This window comes from Polyodon spathula, chromosome 12 (genome assembly GCF_017654505.1).
Source record: "Polyodon spathula isolate WHYD16114869_AA chromosome 12, ASM1765450v1, whole genome shotgun sequence".
Classification (NCBI taxonomy): Eukaryota; Metazoa; Chordata; class Actinopteri; order Acipenseriformes; family Polyodontidae; genus Polyodon; species Polyodon spathula.
The window spans coordinates 16682360-16701030 of record NC_054545.1 but is presented as its reverse complement, the minus strand read 5'-3'; the positions used below and the strand labels follow the sequence as shown (position 1 = coordinate 16701030).

The 18671-nt window shown below is 40.3% G+C and overlaps 1 protein-coding gene across 3 annotated transcripts in view; it reads left to right on the top strand.

The window, feature by feature from the left end:
- LOC121323956 (signal-induced proliferation-associated 1-like protein 1) overlaps positions 1–17576 on the top strand; it is a 106297-nt gene extending 88721 nt beyond the window's left edge. For all 3 annotated transcript variants that reach the window (XM_041265302.1, XM_041265303.1, XM_041265304.1), the window contains 10 exons: positions 1103–1242; positions 3823–3944; positions 5602–5999; positions 8164–8385; positions 9829–9991; positions 11364–11577; positions 13712–13852; positions 14343–14457; positions 14894–14972; positions 15613–17576. In XM_041265302.1, coding sequence (XP_041121236.1) covers positions 1103–1242; positions 3823–3944; positions 5602–5999; positions 8164–8385; positions 9829–9991; positions 11364–11577; positions 13712–13852; positions 14343–14457; positions 14894–14972; positions 15613–15756 — 1738 coding nt within the window. In that variant the 3' untranslated portion in view covers positions 15757–17576. The remainder of the gene's footprint in view (positions 1–1102; positions 1243–3822; positions 3945–5601; positions 6000–8163; positions 8386–9828; positions 9992–11363; positions 11578–13711; positions 13853–14342; positions 14458–14893; positions 14973–15612) is intronic.
- The last annotated feature ends 1095 nt before the right edge of the window (positions 17577–18671 follow it).

Sequence of the window (18671 nt, the reverse complement as noted above, 5' to 3'; positions counted from 1 at the left end):
GCAGCTAGCCAAACAATCAATTTTATATATATATATATATATATAAAATGTATCTCGCCTGCGTAGCCTATAGCCTACTATATGCGATTTTTTGGGGACTGAATGGTGTACACCTCTCCCCAATCACAAATTAACATAAATACAATATTAAAGTACAATTGAAACTATTTACAATGTTCTGTGTCAGTATTTTTCTATTCAATTACAGAATGCCTCGTCTCACTGCGTTCATGCCATGGGACAGATCCTACAGTGTTGAAGCAGGCTTTGAATCCAATGCGAGATGCACACATACATTTCTTTGTTGTTTTTCGCACAAAATGGTTGCTTGGTGGGTTTTTTCCCCCAGGAAAGCACAGCGCAGCGATGTGCAGGTGTGCCCTGGGTAAACCGTGCCTCAAAATAGCAGCGAAGCGACGCGCTGGTGTGTCCCGGGCTTTACAAAGTGTTTAACTGAGATTCAGTCATGGGTGGCTACCAACTAGTTGAAAATAAACCCAGATAAAACTGAGTTTATTTTTCAAAAAGTCATCTTGAAACCGCTGGAGCCAGAGCTTTGAGCTGCTGTGCTCCTCGGTTGTGGAACTCTATCCTGATTACCGTTATGCAGGTTGAAACATTGGATTTTTCTAAATGTATTAAAACATACTTTTTGAATGTGCTTTTAAATTATTGGTTGTAACTGGAGTGTGTTGTACACATGAGCTCTCTTGTTTTGTTTTTAACCTTGTACAGCTCTCTGGGATGCCATGGTGTGAAAGGCGCTATATAAAAATACATTTGTATTATATTGACACTAATATTTGATTCTATATAGAAAATAAGAGTATGATTCTAGTTCAAAATCAAATATGCCAAAGCAAACACGTTCCAATGTGGTATTTCTTACTGTTGTATCTGTTCCATCCGCTCGGTGCAGAGTATTACAAGCGGGCGAAGGTTAATCTGTATCATGCACCCTTTCTCTCTTATCGTGGAAGAGTGTGTTCTCATGAGGATTGTCTGTACCGGTTGCTACTCTGTAAAGAAGACTGAACAAGAAACAAGACCATCTGGTTTTGGATGGCAGTGATGGAGCTCTGTCTCTTTGCTTCCCTGGCAGGTACGAAGTGAGGCATTCCCCCCTGTCAGTGGACCGGCAGAGCATCGGGGAGACGGGCAGCAGCGGCAAGTCCACGCCCAGCTGGCAGCACAACCAGGAGGCGGATGTGGGCAGCGCAGGCTCGGAGAGGTCACCACTTGGTAAGAGCGAGGCATCGGGCACAGTGACTCCCAAGTATTCAAATCTAAAAGTCCTCTGTTCACTTTTGCTTTCAGTTCAAGTTACCTGGCCATTTTATTCTTTATCATGTATATTCTGCTACTCTCCCACTGCTTTTTGATTTTCTTAATTTGTGTCTATTATGGGCAACATTATACTGTTATTCATTTATTCAGTTAGTGTTTGTATATCTGAAAGGATTAAATGCCCATTATGAACTGAGAATAAAAACAAACTTACAGACTGTTAAGGCTGCTGATTGAATACTTTTTGGAGTCACTGAACATAATGGATTCTCTGTGTTTTGTGTCTGTCTGTGCGTGCATGTCAGTTTAACAGTTAACAGGATAAAAGGAAGGCTCTTCCAAAAGCTTGTGTTTTGTTTATATAATACCAGAGTGAAGCTAGTTATCATAGCCATCTGCTGCAAGCTGGAACCCTGCTATTATCCTGTTCAGAAGGGGCAGGAGGGGGTCTCTTACTTAAGGAAGTGTCTCAGACCCATGCTGCCTCTATTGTTGAAGCTTTGGCCCCCGCTGGGCTTTCACTTGCAGTGTCAATGTCGTGTGCCACGCCTGCATTCTAGCCCCACCCCAATGTATTCAAGGGGGCTTCCCATCTCACAACTTCCTTAGCCTCCTGTCATCGTCCACTCGGGGTGACCCCCCAGTAGCACATGTTGGAGGAGTGGTGACAGTGGCCCCCTCGTGGTCACTAGTTGCCAGTGCTTCTCTGCAGTTGCTGAAATCATTTTCACTGATGTTAAATGCTGAGGCTGTAGGGTACAGTTTACAGCCAAATCTTTCTTTCTTTTTCTCCTTCCTGTGGGTATTTGTTAGTCACAGTCTCCTTCATTCAGGCTATTCATCTGCTTTGGTTCAGTTACTTCCCACACCTGTCCAACTTGATGCAGGCTTGATTATGCACTGCACTCCTAAACTTGTACAGTTTGTAGTTCTGATTTTTCTAAATCAGGTACACCTCAGAGTTACTAACCCCACACTTACAAACCGACCAGTCGAGCACAACACTTGAAACTGGGTACAAGGCTCCTGGCTGCTGTGAAAGATCTGTGCATTTTAAGTTAAACACAGCTTATCTGCATTCTCATTATTATTCCTTATGGAAAGGTATAGACATTTTATGAATATAATGAACATACGTTAAATCATTACAAATAGTGCAAGTTTCAGTTAGTTACCTTGCAGAACTTCCTCAATTCCCTATATGTAACTTTGGAGTTGTACTGTAACTTCATAGACAGATCAGCCAGTGTCATTATCCAGCCAAGGTTACATGTATCTGTGGCTGGAAAATAGAACCGAGGAGTAGATTTAAGTCCAAAGAATCTTATTTGAAGAATTAAAATAAAAAATTAGAATGGTTGTTCTTTAATAAGATTTGTACTGTAGCTATGACAGCTAATACGCCATAACTAGCATTTTGGTTCACAAGCAGGTTTCAATGTTAGGTTTTGGGGCATGGAGTTGTCATTACAGCTAAAACCACCAGAAGGTAAACAAACTGGAATGTCAACATAGACTTTTACCATTATTGAGCTAGACTGTAACTAGCCCTGCCCAGACACTGCCAGAGAGATGGGTCCAGCCTCCCTGAGACACACAAACCTACACTATTTGGGCCGCTGCAGACACACATCTGTTTGGAGAGTCAGCCTGGAGTGTTGTCAGCAGCAGCACAGAAGAGCCTCTTGAATTATGGGCAGGCTTGCAGCCAGCAGACCTGAGCATTTCCATCTCCCCTCTAAATCATGATTCTGTCCTGCACTTGCCAGTAAAACTAGTAAATACTCCAAGCTATGAGGCTTGGCACACTAAAGAGAAGGAGACAGTGGATTCGGCGGGGGAGGGAGAACCATAGCGTGCACGGATTCCTCAATCCAGCCTTAGCCTCCTAGCACAGAGGGGACTGGGGTGTTCTTGAGCAAGGACAAGATTCCTGCTCTGCCTACACTATTTTCCTTTGGAGGGCCTTGGTTTTGTTAACTGTAACCCATTTGCTTTCATTATTAAAGCATATTCTCTGTGCCTTTGGGCTTTTTTTTATACAGGATCAAAAAAATCCCCCCAAAGTAGGAAAACCTGACAAAATCTACCTTTTGAGGCCAATTCGCTGTAATGTTTAAATTATATATTTTGCACGTAAAAGAAAAACATTCAGTACAGGAGTATTTACTTTGGGTCCATCAGTACTGTGTTGATCCCTGTGCACCTGTTTCGAATAGTAACTCTATACCAGAGGTGACCAAAGTTGGCCTTTCCACTCCTCGTCTTTGTTCCAACCCTGTTCTAAGTTGTATAATTGAACCAATTAAACCTTCATCTAATCTGAAATAGTTTATTATCTCATTTTACCTGTTAAACCTTGAGTGTAATGGCCCTCCAGGACCATGATTTGGACATCCCTGCTCTATACGATAGGAGTCTATGGTTAGTCCTCGTGAACACTATAAACATGTCTGTGTTATCTCTGTCTGTCCTCTGTGTGTGTGTGAAAATATCTGCTCTCCTCTTAGCGCTGAGCTCCTGTTTGTGTTTCAGAGCCCTCCAGTCACCCCCCACCCTCCTCCAAGGGGCTGCCCCCCTACAGGGAGAGCACGAGTGGACCGCGCATCCAGAGACAGGAACAGGTCATCCACCTCTCTCCCAACAAGCACGGGCAGGTGAGCCAGCCAGCCTGACACAGACACTGCAGCACAAAGCTCTGTTCTTTCACCTGCTTACTCGTTGTGTGTATATGTCCTGAATATTCTGACTATTCATAGGCACAGACAACGATGACCATGGGTAACAATGAATAACTGCTTGACCATAGAGCTGATAATATCAGTGTTACAGATCTTTACTGTGAAATGTTTCCACTATAACAAACACCCTTTGTGAGTTGGAGGGGACCCTGATTTATTCTCTTTGTCGTAGTTGTGGGACACTGCAGACTTATTTCATAATTCATTAACACAAACTTTTACTGTTTTTTTTTTTAATTAATTAATTAATTTATTTATTTTAATTTAAAAAATAAATAAAATACTCTCCGGACCTGAGCTTACTTTATTGTGCAGTGTGCTGGACGCCATGAAGAACGGTGCATTAGTTAGACCTCCTGTCCTGTTCATTTCAATCCCAGGTGGAACTCACAGGGTGTCCTAACTAATGCTTATTCGAGTTAAAAAAGTTTTATATAAGGGTTTTTCTAACAATATGATTTTCTACACCTTTTTAATGGGTGTGTTTTTTTTTTTTTTTTTTTTTTTTTAACAATTACTGAGAACAAGATATTAATGTTAAAGAAAGTCGTCACCTGAGTTTCACTTGATACAATGTCCCAGGTTCCCTTTATTGCGAATGTGGTATATTGCCCATTATAAATCAACAAATCACCCTTAAATTGATTGTAGTTCCACAGTTTCTACTTCCCAAATGTCCAGTTTTGAAAGAAACGCATTATAGTAAACTTAGTTATAGTATTTGTATTTTAAAATATGATGCATGGTACTACACATTGTTGGGCTGCTTTCCTTTCATTAACCAACCAGAAGAAATTGCTGAGGTGTAATGACCCAGGAAGTCCAAGTGAAAACAGATACCCTGAGAATAAGGAATAGAAATGGAGAGCTTCCTTTGACCTAAATGAATGTTTTAAAAGGGAATTGCATGTGTGCTAATAACACCGTATAACAATTTTTAAAATTTTTTTTTTTTTTTTGTTCCTGGGTAGTAAGTTATTTCCTAATTGCTTATGCCTCAAAAGTATAGAACATGGCTGTTATTCCCCACAAACTTTGCTTTTGTGACCAGGACAGTGATATTTCAAAATATCACTATTTCCAATGGGAATACAGTATAATCGTAAATCTCGAAAAACTACTCACTTCTAAATCTTTTGTAGTCATTTTTGTATTACTTTAGTATAAATTCATGCTAATTTGGATTCATATGTTGTTTTTTTCTGACTTTATGTGAACGAAAAGACACACATTTGCCCGTTTTCCCATTGGAAATAGTGATATTTTGAAATATCACTGTCCTGGTCACAAAAGCAAAGTTTGTGGGAAATAATAGCCATTTTCTATACTTTTGAGGCATAAGCAATTAGGAAATAACACTTACTACCCAGGAACAAAAATTCTGTTACACAGTGTAATGTGATTTTTCGCTGTTTACTATTTAGCTGGTAAATTAATACATCGTGTTTTGGGTGTCTCTTATTATAAAATTATAACACAATAATTTTGCACAGTTTGAGCAGACACTCTCTCACCCAAGCTGCACAACATGTACACACAAAGTATTATCATGTGTCTTGTTATTTCCATGCAGACGGAGGCTCCCTACTCCAGCCACTCCAGCAGTAACACCCTGTCCAGCAACGCCTCAAGCGCGCACAGCGATGACAAGTGGTATGAGATAGGGGGCGGGGCCGGGGAACGGCCAGACTCTGAGCTCAATGGCTTTGGGGGCTTCCTACAGGGAGCATCAGCGGACAGCGGCATCGACGCCACCTCGTACAGCGCAACCTCCCTTCCAGGGGGCAAAGACAAGGCCCCCTCGCCTTGGCAGAGTTGCGGAGAGGGGAGCAGGGATCGCCACCCCCCTGCTGCAGAGTCCCCCGGCCCTCCAGGCCCTTCTGAGAGCCATGCCAAGAGCCCCAGCACCTACCCTCCCATGGCACATGACAGCAGCACCCACAGCCTGAGTGACACGGCCTCCCACTCCAGGTATAGGAATTCATTGGCTTTAAAACAGCCCAGAGCGTTATCTGGTTTAGGCACTTACCTGCCTCTCAAGCCTTTCATCTCCAGGTATTCAGGTCAGGATTGAAGAAGGGTGGCAGTGTGCCCAACTGTAACCAGCACCCCTCCCCTTTTCATGAACAATAAATGAACGAGTAGAAATACAGATGTGTACTGTAAATTACTTGTATTTCGTGATGAACATATTATTGGTTTCCATGCTGGGTCCCAGCAGGCAAGGAGCAGGGCAGGGTGGCTTGCAGAGAGTTAATGGAAACCTTTAATGTTCTTTGCAATCAAGTTCTGTTCCACAAGTTCTTGGAAATTATGGCAGATACAGGAGTTAAGTATTGGCAGGTGTCCTAAAATAAAACTCCCATCTGTAGCCATATTGAAACATGAGCTGTCTATAGTTTGTGTGTGTGTGCAACTTGCTGTATGTTTTGAGAATGGACTGTATTTTCTAACCATAAATATGTTCATTGCTACTGGTGGGTTTTTTATTTTTTTTCCCAAAAGATAAAATAATACCCTTTATCCAAGGACGAAGCTGCATTGTTATATACCTGATCTTCAGCAGTGAATGCTTTTTCGCTTTGTTGTTTTCACAGCAGTGTCACAATAAGTCAGTCACTATATAAAATACCCTGTGTGTGTGTGTATGTATGTATGTGTATATATATATATATATATATATATTGTGTGTGTGTGTGTGTGTGTGTGTGTGTATATATATATATATGTTTGTGTGTGTGTGTGTGTGTATATATGATTCTAAAATGAATTTCGTGTTTGTTCGGCAAGTTATATAACTGACCCAAATTCTTTTGAGTTTTTTTTAAAAAAAATTTTCTCTGTGTTCTTTGATTCCTCTACTCCCCCGTATTTTTTTTTCTTTCTGTCTTTCTCCCAGCAGGGAAGTGTAATACAGGAAACCTAGTAGGACCAAGCTGAAAGAACACTTATTATCATTGCATTGGTCTGATTCTAGATCACAATGCTCCCAGATTTGCTCTGTTTATTGATTGATTGATTGATTGATTTTTTTTAAATGTCATGCCTTTCTAGTTCTGTTACAAGAGCCTGTTTTATCATCAGTTTATTGTTGAAAAGACACTGGAGAAATTCAGATTCCCACTTCAAGCAGACCCTCCTGCAGGAACGTCCTGCCCCCCCCTCTCCCCAACCACCGTAACTAGCTAGGTAGATTTCCAGAGGATGATTTCAGAGTGGGCTCCATTTAATGCAGATCATTATGAAACTGCAAGTGAGTCACCGCTCTGCATTCACTGTGTATCCCATCTGAATGCTAATGTGCTGTATGTTAGACTGCAGAATGGGCTATCCGCATTCATCCTAGGAGACAGATTCACTTTTTATTTTACCTTCCACCAGGTAGTCTTTTTAAGGAGAATAAGTGAGAAAGCAACACACGTTTCATTTTAACTGATTGTAAACTGTTACCATCACACTACTAGAACACTTCTGTTTCCTACTTCCCCCTAAATATGTGAAACATTGTTAAATGAGTGCAATCGGAGATCTGTATGTCCACATCGGTCTGCATGTATAATTCTACCTTGGTACGTTTCCTGACTGTGCTATACTTATAATGCATATGTTGTTTTTTTTTCAAAGTCTCGACAGGGCAATTTTAGTACCCCAGAAGGTTCTAAAAATTCTGATATACTGCATGACTGATTGTACCCAGTGAAGTTTCCCTGTCTTTTGATATCTGCTGATCTGATTATGATGAAACTTGTGTGGGTATTCTGTGGAGTGACATGGAAGCTTATAATCAACCTGCAAATCATTCACTGTTGTCATTTTGTGGATTTGCTGCTTTCAACCTATGCAAGCACTGTGGTCACTTATCCAGTTCCATTAGTCTCTGATTCAAAGGTACTACCAGATTGACGAAACTCTATCGACATTCCTTCCAGATTACTTTTTAGAATGATCAAACTGATTTTGAACCCTATGGGGTACAGTATGTTGTCCTGCAAAGACTCTGGAAAAACATACATGCATTATAAAGTATAGCATAGAGAAGAAACATCCCATTGCACTGTTATTTGCTGCTGTACTTTCACCTGGTGTATCGGTGAGCCCTCATGATGTAATTGCCCCTCTCATTTCTCTGTCTCAGCACCCTCAGCTCCAGGCACTCAGGCAGCCCTGTGGTGTTTGGCTCCAGCCGGAGCTCTCCGCGGGAGGACTCTCACCCAGCCACTTCCCCTTCCTCCCAGACCTCCCTTTCCCCCGGCCCCAAGACCTTCTACCCACGTCAGGGGGCCACCAGCAAGTACCTGATCGGCTGGAGGAAGCCCGGGGGCACCATCAACTCTGTGGATTTCGGGGACACCAGAAAGTAAGAGTGCATGCAGCACAGGGGGGATAATGCAAACAGCACAGGTGGACAAAAGGTATTAGGGAATTAGGTATGAGGAAGAAAACCTTTTAAATTGGTTGTTAAATCAGCCACATGGTATGCTGCACTTACTTCCACTGGAGCGGCACTGTATTACATCATTGTAAATGGTATGACCCCTGCACATGGCTGATAGGATACTTTCAGACCTGTCTCAGTATTTGCTGAGGATAGTCGCACTTGCATATTTATACACTTTACTGTATGTCGAGAGAACAGCTTTTCCAGTTGTGATGGAACTTTCTTTAGCACAAGGTATTGTGTTTATCACAGTCTGAGTTTATATGGTGGCATCTGACTGTCAATCCTACACTTCTGCATGTGCACAGGGTAGATATAGGCCATGCTGATACACTTTTTCATGTTGCTGATAGCGCTTATTTTGTGTTACAGCCAAGGATGAATTTCACTGATGCAATTATTACCTGTTGACATTAGGTGTAGAAACTTGAGAGGCATAATTACGTATAGGCCTATATAGTGATTTAACCTAGACATCCATCTTTCTGCGACGTACAGTATTGCATTTTGTACAATCCTTTCCTCCTAAAACTAATCCTTGTGCTTTTGGAACCAATACTAGTCCATCGGCAACCCCTAGTGGACTGCAGCTGTGTGTGCATCTTACAGTTCTAAAGCAGAAACAGTGCATTACTAGATATTGGACTGTTTACTGGTATCTATTAGTAGAAAGAGGTGTTGCAGTGTCTGCAATCAAGAACAGATTCAATACAAGTGAATGCCCAGCACTTTGAATTAGTTCTGTCAACATGTGTACAGGCTGTTCTAGTATAGAGAAGGTGACTTTAAACAGCATAGGAGTAAACTAATTTTGTGTATATAATGTATGTGCCTTTTTCAGTTGAATTCTGTTTAATTACTACTGATAATTATAGTTTAAACACTCATACACATTTTTAATCAGACTTAATTTAGTACTTTATAGTCATCTTAATATTTTACTTGTTTTTGTTTTTTTCAAACTTTTTATAGATTTTTCTCAACAGTATATAGTTAAAGTGGTTCACAATGCACCAATTTATGTTTTGAAAAGCAAAAAAATAGAAATGAATGCCAGATCCTCATAAAACAGGACATTTTCGGTCATACGTTTAGTAAAATACTGTACCATTTTATGATTTTGTTTTTCGTTCATGGTTTCAACTTTTGCAACCTTAGGTAATAATTCCACTGAAAGAAAATCAAATTAAATTCTAATAAACAGTCAATTTAATGTTCCCTAAATTAAATGAAACACATCTTAGTGTTGGTTTCTGTTTGTGTATCTGGGTTGGCACACCCATGCACGTACGTGTGTGGGTGTGTGTGCAGTACAAAAGTGCAGTGTATAACTGCCCCCTTACCCTCCTCTTTACCCTGCAGGCGTCACCAGAGTGATGGTCCGGAGGGGGGTCAGGCTCAGCTGCGCCCCTCCATTCGAGACCTGCGCTCCCCCCAGCGCCTCTGCAAATCCACTGTAGAGGAGGACCTGAAGAAACTCATCAGCCTCGACAGCCCTCCACCCAGCCTGAAAGACCAGCACAAGGTGGGACTCGTCTTCCTTCACTACCTGCATTCATTAGCATGCCATTGCTGCTAATCGTCAACATTTCCAATGTCTGCTGACTGATGCACTGTATAGTACAGAATCCAGCAGTTGCAATGTTTGTTCTTTTCGGATGTAAAAACACAGCCACAACACTCATGAAGCCAAAATGTTTATTTACTCTATTACTTTGAATTAGCACTGCAGCATTTATTTTATGTTAAAAACTGCTGCGGCACTTAATTGAGGGCAGCGTTTGTCAGAAATACTATGGTTTTTGAACGGTGTAGTATTTTATTACATGATTTAAGGCATTTTAGAAGCGGTGCTTTGAGAGCCTCCTATCTGCAGCACTATACTCTTGTGTGTTTTTGGGCTTGAATACAGTACATTTACTGACAGTTAACAAGAGCCTGTTAAGTGGGAGTTGGGAGGTCAGGGGAGTACTGTACCAGCGAATCGGTGTATTGGTTGCTGTGGGGCGGGACAAGACAAGGAGAGAGAACGGTAGTTGAGTGTGATGCAGTTGTTTTGTCTTAACAAAAAATATTACCTCTGAATATCGCTTTGATTTCTGTTAAAACTAAAATATCTCCTACTCTGTTATTAGTTTTTTTTTTTTTTTCCTCACTGTAATTTACCTGCTTGTTTGTAATTTCTCTAAGAGAAACCGAAACTAAATCTTCTCATAGGTAGTAAGCAAGTATGTATATGTATGTACAGAACTCAGTAAAATTCTAATTGAATAAAAAACAAAACAAACAAACCCCTTACAAGACGATACCTTCAGCCAGCTTTCGGATAGCGGTTAGAGTGCCCGGCAAAGCGTTTCTCTGAGTTTAAGTTTTCACCATCCAAACTGAGGACAAGGTAAACACAGCCCTTGTTTTATCCCCTGATGTGTTGGCACTGAACGCTGCTGGAAAAAAATTAATAAATCAAAGGATGTGAAGGACTGCTATGCTGTCAAAAGTTCCTGGTTTGTCTTTCAGGACTGTACCATAAAATACAATGTGCTTACTAAGGTGTGTGTACATTAGTTTGTATTACATGGTGGACTGAGGCTGCAGTCTGTTCGGGGGCGTCACATGCACATAGCCAGGGTTGCACATTTCTTTATTTCTTTTTTGAGCAGGGTTAAAAAAAACGTTTTCTTTATTGAGAGCGGCGTTTATTAAAAAGCTCATGTGAGTGAGGCATTAATTCGAGGGTGGCGCTAATTCGAAGTAGTATGGTACTTGTTTTGAAGTGCACAGCTCTGTGAATGAAAATGCTGAAATTAAAAAAGGCAAACTGCATTTTGTGCTTGTTTATTTAAACAAAAATCTCTCCTTTCCCTCCTTCTATTTTTGTCTCCTGCCCCCTCCTGCAGCCCTCTTTCCCCAGCTCTGCACCCTGCCGGCGCTCGCTCCACAGGACCCTGTCTGATGAGAGTATCTACAGCGGGCAGAGGGAGCCCACCTTCTCCTCCCTCCTGGGCCAGGCCCTGCCCAGCGAGGTCCTATTTAGCAGCACGCGTCCCCTTGCCCCCAGCACGCTGCCCTCCCGACGGCCATCCCACATCCTGGGGGTTAAGAGCCTGCACGGTAAGGGGACGGTCTGCAGGGATAGCTTCAGCCTGGGCCAGTCCCATTCCAGTACCCTAGGGCAGGGGTGGCCAAAGTCAGCCTTTCCACTTCTGGTCTTTGTTCCAGCCCTGCTCTAAATTGTTTAATTAAACCAATTAAACCTCTGTCCAGACCCTGAAGTAGTTCATTATGTCGTTTTGCCTGTTAAACCTAGGATGTAATGGCCTTCCATGACCGTGATTGGACACCCCTGCGCTAGGGATTTTCAATTAGGGGCTTAAAATTATCACCATAATCATGATTATCTTAAATCACATTTTAACTCCCATTAATTGTGACTTTCCTCCTAGTTCTCTCTTTCTGTGTCTGTTCTTCACTTGTTGGCTTTTTAAGATAAAGCCATACCACCATTACTGTTCTGCACTGAAAAAAGCTTTTCTCTCCACTCTTCTATTTCCGCTGTATATACCGTGATCACCACAGAGAGATGCAATGCAAATTGAAACTGAATCGATAAGAAGGAAAAAATGGAGTGGAATGGAGCTGTGGTGCTCTTGTAAATTTGATTTTGATTAAATACATTGGCGATGATAAACAAAAAATATCACTATGTAACACAATTTTTGTTCCTGGGTAGTAAGTGTTATTTCCTAATTGCTTATGCCTCAAAAGTATAGAAAATGGCTATTATTTCCCACAAACTTTGCTTTTGTGACCAGGACAGTGATATTTCAAAATATCACTATTTCCAATGGGAAAACGGGCAAATGTGTGTCCGTTCACATAAAGTAAAAATAAAAACAACATATGAATCCAAATTAACATGTATTTATACTAAAGTCATACAAAAATGACAACAAAAGATTACAAGTGAGTAGTTTTTCGAGATTTACAATTATACTGTAAATACTTTTAATGTTTTAACTCCCATTAATTTCTCCCTGGTTAGTAGTTCTCCATCTTCCACAAGTTGGCTTTCTTTTTCCTGTCTGCTTTTCTGTAATATAAAATAAAGCCATACCACAAAAGAAGAATTCTGAGTTGTAACCAGGTTTTATCCAATGGCACCAAGTTACCCCATCTTAACAACAATGCTGTAGTTTTTATACATATATGTATTGTAGTTCAGCTCTGTAAAAACAGTTTCCTTTCTAGCAGTTGCCTTCCTTCTGTATTAAGAAGTGTTACTACCCAGCTTGTTAAGAGTGCACTCTATTTACTCACGCACTTCTGAAACGCCTCTTTTAAATAGCTTCACAGCTTCTTCAATTGACACCAATTAGTTTAATTAGAGCATTGTGTCGTTTAACAGTTTTATTTGGCAGGTGTCTGATTATTTCCTGTATTCTTCAGTTTATAGAAGCTTTCAGTACCCATGAGGCATTTACTTTATGCAGCTGTTCCAATGATGTCATTTTTTTTGACAAAAAAAGAAAAAAAATCAACCCTTTCTAACTCTGAATGGAATGTTAAGAGCAAAGAGCTCTATATTGTGTACACATTTTCCCCTTTTGTTGTCCTGGGGTATCTAGAGGACCCTGTCTGTCCTTGATGGTTATAGTTTTGCATGTGGTTGATTTTAGTCTGCTCGTCTCAATACTGTTGACTCTAATTCTGTATTTGCAGCTGTGGGAAGGGTTTCATGTGAATTGAGAACCATTTTAATAAAGTAGAAGAGAACAAGTCATAACCGCTATCTACAGCTAGTTTTATAATATTGAGAATACTGATAAATTAATGACACTTATGTGCTTTTTGTTAAAAAAACATGTTTATAATATATTGTCAGCCGTTTGGACCTGTGTTATAGAGCAGCCTTTTTTTCTTTATCAATATGTACAGCTCTGAGAGGTGCCTTGACAAACAAAAAAGCACATTCATTTTTTAACTACATCATATTATAAAACTTAGTGACACTTCCCTTGCTAGGCACTATTTGTAGTTACAAATATAAAGTTAGACTCCTGGCCAGAATTCATTGAAATATTATTGCCTATTTAAAATAAATCCCCTTAATGCACAATACATTATATAAAGTAAAAAGAAATCTATGGAAAGCCTAACTCTGCCCCCTAGTGGTGCTTGTGTTGAGGAGCAGCCTATCCCATGTTATGCATGGCATCTGTTTGATTTTGTGCTTGCTCACCGTTAGGGGATCTGTCTGCCTCGGACACCTCTCTATCGGAGCTCCACCGGGCCCAGCAGGACCCCGGGCTCATGCCTCTGCCCAACACAGACGTGGACTCTGGCCTGGACTGGTCACACCTGGTGGATGCTGCCAAAGCTTTCGAGGGTGAGTCCCACAGCACTCCACTGAGGAGACCTGTACTTTTATTAAACATGCGTACAAACATTTTGTTCTGGAAGTTGTTTGTTATTAATTGTACATTTTAACTGATTGTATGCTTTTTTTTCTCCCCCCCCCCCCCTTCCACTGTTGGGTATATATTAAAAAAAAATGTTAAAGATTGGCTCAAATAAAAAAAAAAAAAAAGCTGCTTTTGGAAACCGAATTAATACACTGTATAGTGGTTTAAAATAAAATTTAAAAAGATTTGGTGTGCAAATTAACTATAATTATGAAAGTAATGGTCTGTCTGTTAGGTGGGGATGAATAGTGTCTAACCAGATGGGCCGACCTGTTCAAACCAGGCCATATCTCGCAGCACTGTCTGACATTTCAATTTCACATTGAGCAAAACACCTCTTTATACCTCTATTCTGCTCTTGTGAATTTCCCTGTATTGTATTAATGGGCCTCTCTCCCCTGCTTTCTCTCCCAGACCAGAGAGCCTTGTTATTGAGAGGTAATGAAGTGAACCCAGGTCGTGAGAGTGCTGCTACCAGCCCCCAGCAGCCAGAGAGCCAGCTCTCCCCGCAGTTCAGTCTCTGCTCCAGGTACAGCACTGCCTCACTGCATCGGCAATAGTCTGTTACCACAGGCTCCTTATTACTGTTGCTTCCTCCTGTGCACTTTTTAACACGTCTCAAAGGTGTCAATCTAGGTCATGTAATCTGCCTACAAGAGCAGTGCTTTTTGAGCTTATCATCGGCAGGCCATTGCTACAATGCTGTTAGTTTCCCAGTGGTTCTTTACACATGTTTTTCTCACCACATCGCCTAGTTAGACAGGAGTCTACATTACATCAACACCACTGCAGTCAGCACCAATTATTGGCACTGCTTTGAATGGGTGGGGATTAGGATGAGCATCTCTGTTTTCTTAGATGCTGGCTCAAGAGTCTTGCACTGAGACAGCAAGGACAGCAACTGGCACTCTGAAAATGCACCTGGTTTCACTCACTTAACTCTTTGTTTGTTTGTTTCCTTGCAGTGAGGTCCCTTCCAGCCTCACTGGGAAGGTCAGTCAGCTCGAATCAATAGTGAAACTACTTCAGGAAGACTTAAAGAAGGTAAGAGCAATTTATAGCTGCTACTGTGATTTACACGAAAAGGGAGTTGTAATCCTTGTTTCGATGCATATTCATGAGATCTGGGAGAGACCGTGCAGGACTAGTCCTCATCTAAAGATGCTGCATTTTCAAACCAGTTTTCACAACAGCAAACTTGTCACTCACTCGGTTAAGCGGTTGGTGCAGAGGGTTATTGCTGGGTGTCATTGTGACTTTCCAATGTTGTTTAAATCACTAGGTAGGAATTTGTCCCCTGAAATGTGACCCCGTTGGAAACATTTACATTTCAGCTGTACCACTGCAGGACATTTCTGAAACAACCAGCTAATTAATGATCTAAGTAGAAACTGCAATATTAAAGGATGCAAAACACACAGTTGTCTAGATTCACAGACCCTGATCGGCAATAATCTTGGAATTCCTCACCTAACTCGAGGTAGATTAGTGCTACCCAGGGTCTGTGAAACCAGGCCAATAGGACATTAAACAAGCGAGGGAAAAAAAATACTTGTTGATGTAAAATGATCTAAAATATCCCTTTTAATATGGAACTGGTGATGAGGAGAAAGTTGTTTACTGTATATGTAATCTGTGCTGCAGTGTGAACTGCCGGACTGACTGAATTTCTCTGTTGAATCAGGAAAAGGAAGACAAAGCCATGCTGCAGATGCAGGTGCAAAGCCTCCGAGAGGACAACCAGAGGCTGCAGGAGGAGTCTCAGAATGCCTCGGCCAAGCTGAACAAATTCACAGAGTGGGTGTTCAACACCATCGACATGAACTGAGCCTTGAGACTGACGAGCGAGACGGGAAGAGACACAGAGGGAACGAGGTGTCTCCCCATGGCTGCCAGTGGTGGGGGGTGGGGGGTGCACAGGGGGTCTAGAACACTACGTACATGCTTTCTGACAATGGCTACCCAAACAAGAATCTGGCTACTTTCGACTTGGCTGTGGATGTGACTGCTGGATCTGTAGTCAGCTTTTCATGGTGCCTCTCTAAATTAGTTAACTAAGGTCTCGTTCCTGGCTGGAAGGAAAAATGTGGTCTACCTTTTTGAAAGAGACGGATATTGATGCTCAGTGACTGGGCTGCGATGGTTTGCTGTCTTGGTTCTCCACACATTCCCTGAGTTGACACAGAAGAAATACATTCCGAGCCCAACCTCTGTTTCACATTAATTTCTTTATGGGGTCCATCTGTGATTTAGGTTGTGGCTTTCAATCACTGCCACACACACTGCAACCCTGAGCTCTCTATCCCAAACCACCAAGCTACACAATCCCACAAACTTCCACACTGCAGCCCAGCGCTTTCTTTGTTTCATGAACCTCTTACTTTCCATGCTCAGCATCACATCGGTCTTAATGATCCAAGTGCTTTTGTTCTCACTGGCAGCCATTGGGCACTCCTTGTTAAGTTTTTACTCGAGAATTAGGAATAGTAATTTTGTATGATTATGTTTTTAAGAAAGAAAAAAAAAGACAATTAAATAATTTTTTTTTCTGACGCATATCTCTTGAAATGCTGCTGTGACATTGTGACAATGTAAATCTTTCCAAGTTTAGATTATTTTGCTTCGGTACTTGGTGACGTGGCCAGTGCTCAACTGGCTTATATATACAACTGATAGTCTTTGTGATTTTACTTAACTACAAAATGCAAGGGTCCAGCACAGCTCTTGTCCTGAATTTTTAGCAGTCCACAAACTGCATCTAATCAAAATTGAGCTTGTGGTGGTGTAATCAAATCCTGCTCATGAGAAGCATGGGATGCCAGCTCAACAGTCAAGACATCTGGTTTTAATAAATTGTATATTGACACTACTCTTGTTCTCTTGCAAAAGTGTTTGGTTCTTCTTATGTATCTTTGAGATCCCAGTACGCCTGCAATGTCATGCCTATGGAATCACTACAAAACATAGAAAAGCAGTTTGAGATCTAGAAGAGAGGCAGTCACAGGATTTCTAGGATCTCAAGGTTTTATTTTTGCTATCTGTATATTATTTGATGTTGCCGGTTTGGACTCTAAACTCTCTCTCACTCATATATATATATATATATATATATATATATATATATATATATATATATATATACTATATATATCAAAATGTATGTGTGTTTGTTAAAAAGTTAATAAAATTCCACACTGGAAAGGTAGTGATAACCTTTTTAAAAGTAGTTTCCCCAAATAACGTTTTTATTGTATTTATTTCGTTGTTTTAAACTTAACAGCATGTCCCACAAGTCAGGCCTCACTGGCAATATCATATATTGCTGTGATTTAGGGTGTTCTCTCTCAAATTAAGTGGTCACATGCTGACTATCTGTACCACCCATCAATCAGTTCATTCCTAAATGAAATAGACTCATCCAATATTAACAGTTACGTCTGTGATGTGATTTGAAATAGACTGCCCAAATGAGTGTGAATAGGTTGTTATGAAGTGCAACAGCCTGCAAATTACATTGAGCATCAACAACCGGTTAATTCCAAAAAAAGTTTAAAACATTTTGAAAGATGTACATTTCTAATTTTACTAAATTCTACTCTTTAGGGCTCTAATAAGTGCAATGTTTGGCGCACACTTACTTATATATTATATATAGAATATATAATATATATATATCTATAATATATAATATATATATATATATATATATATATTTTATTATAGTAATGGCAAACAACCCAAGAACATAACTTCCTATATATACATATAGGGCTTCTGATTTTCGGTTTTTATATAAAACACCCCCGATACTGTGGAAATGGTTAATCAATTCACGCTGACTTTACCCTTTAACCATTTAAAAAAAAAAAAAAAAAAAGACTACAAAAATAACAATAAATGCGTTTCCTAGTATTGCTGGGCAATGTCTATACTGATTTGTTCTGAATACTGTAAACCCGCCCCAACTACTGAGTGACAGCACATTCCTACATTTCTATTGGAGACTCCGCTTGCGAGATTTAAAATGAGATTACAATCAGGATGGAGGCTTCTTAGCAGGATTTAAAGTTGTATTATAGTTAAGATACAGAGGATTTAAAACAGAATTGTGGCGAAATTTACAAAAAGACCTCCACACACAAAAACCCCAGAAGAATGTGCCCTTGACCATAGGGATTTAATTGTGGAAGACAGCAAAGGAAAGAAGGTACAACTTATAACCGAAAACAATAATTTCATACAGTATATAAAAAACAAAAGCCCTGAAAAAAAAAAAAAACTATTTTACATGAAACTCAAATAGCAAAAAATAAGCACCGAAAAATACAATTACTAAAACCCGAAAAAGAGAATAATATATATGATATTATATTATATATATATATTATATACTATGAAATATATTTTATATATATTTTTTCCTTACCTTCCACTCACTTCAAAAATCACACTTGGTGATTAATTAATGCCCATGACAAGGTAAAGAGACTGGGTAAGGGTTAGGGTTGCAGTTTAAATGTAAGAGCATTGAGGTACAGTAGATCAAGCCGTGAGGTAGCTAAATTACTTTCAACCAAAAGTGTATTTGACTTTCTGGGACCAATACAGATAATTCATGGCTCATAATGGTTATAGTGAGAACGATATGCAAATCAGCCACCTGGAAGGGTAATGATAGGTTTTTGGGTTTGGTGTGCACTGTTTAGGCTGGAAAACTGATTAGGCACAACAATCACTAGCACA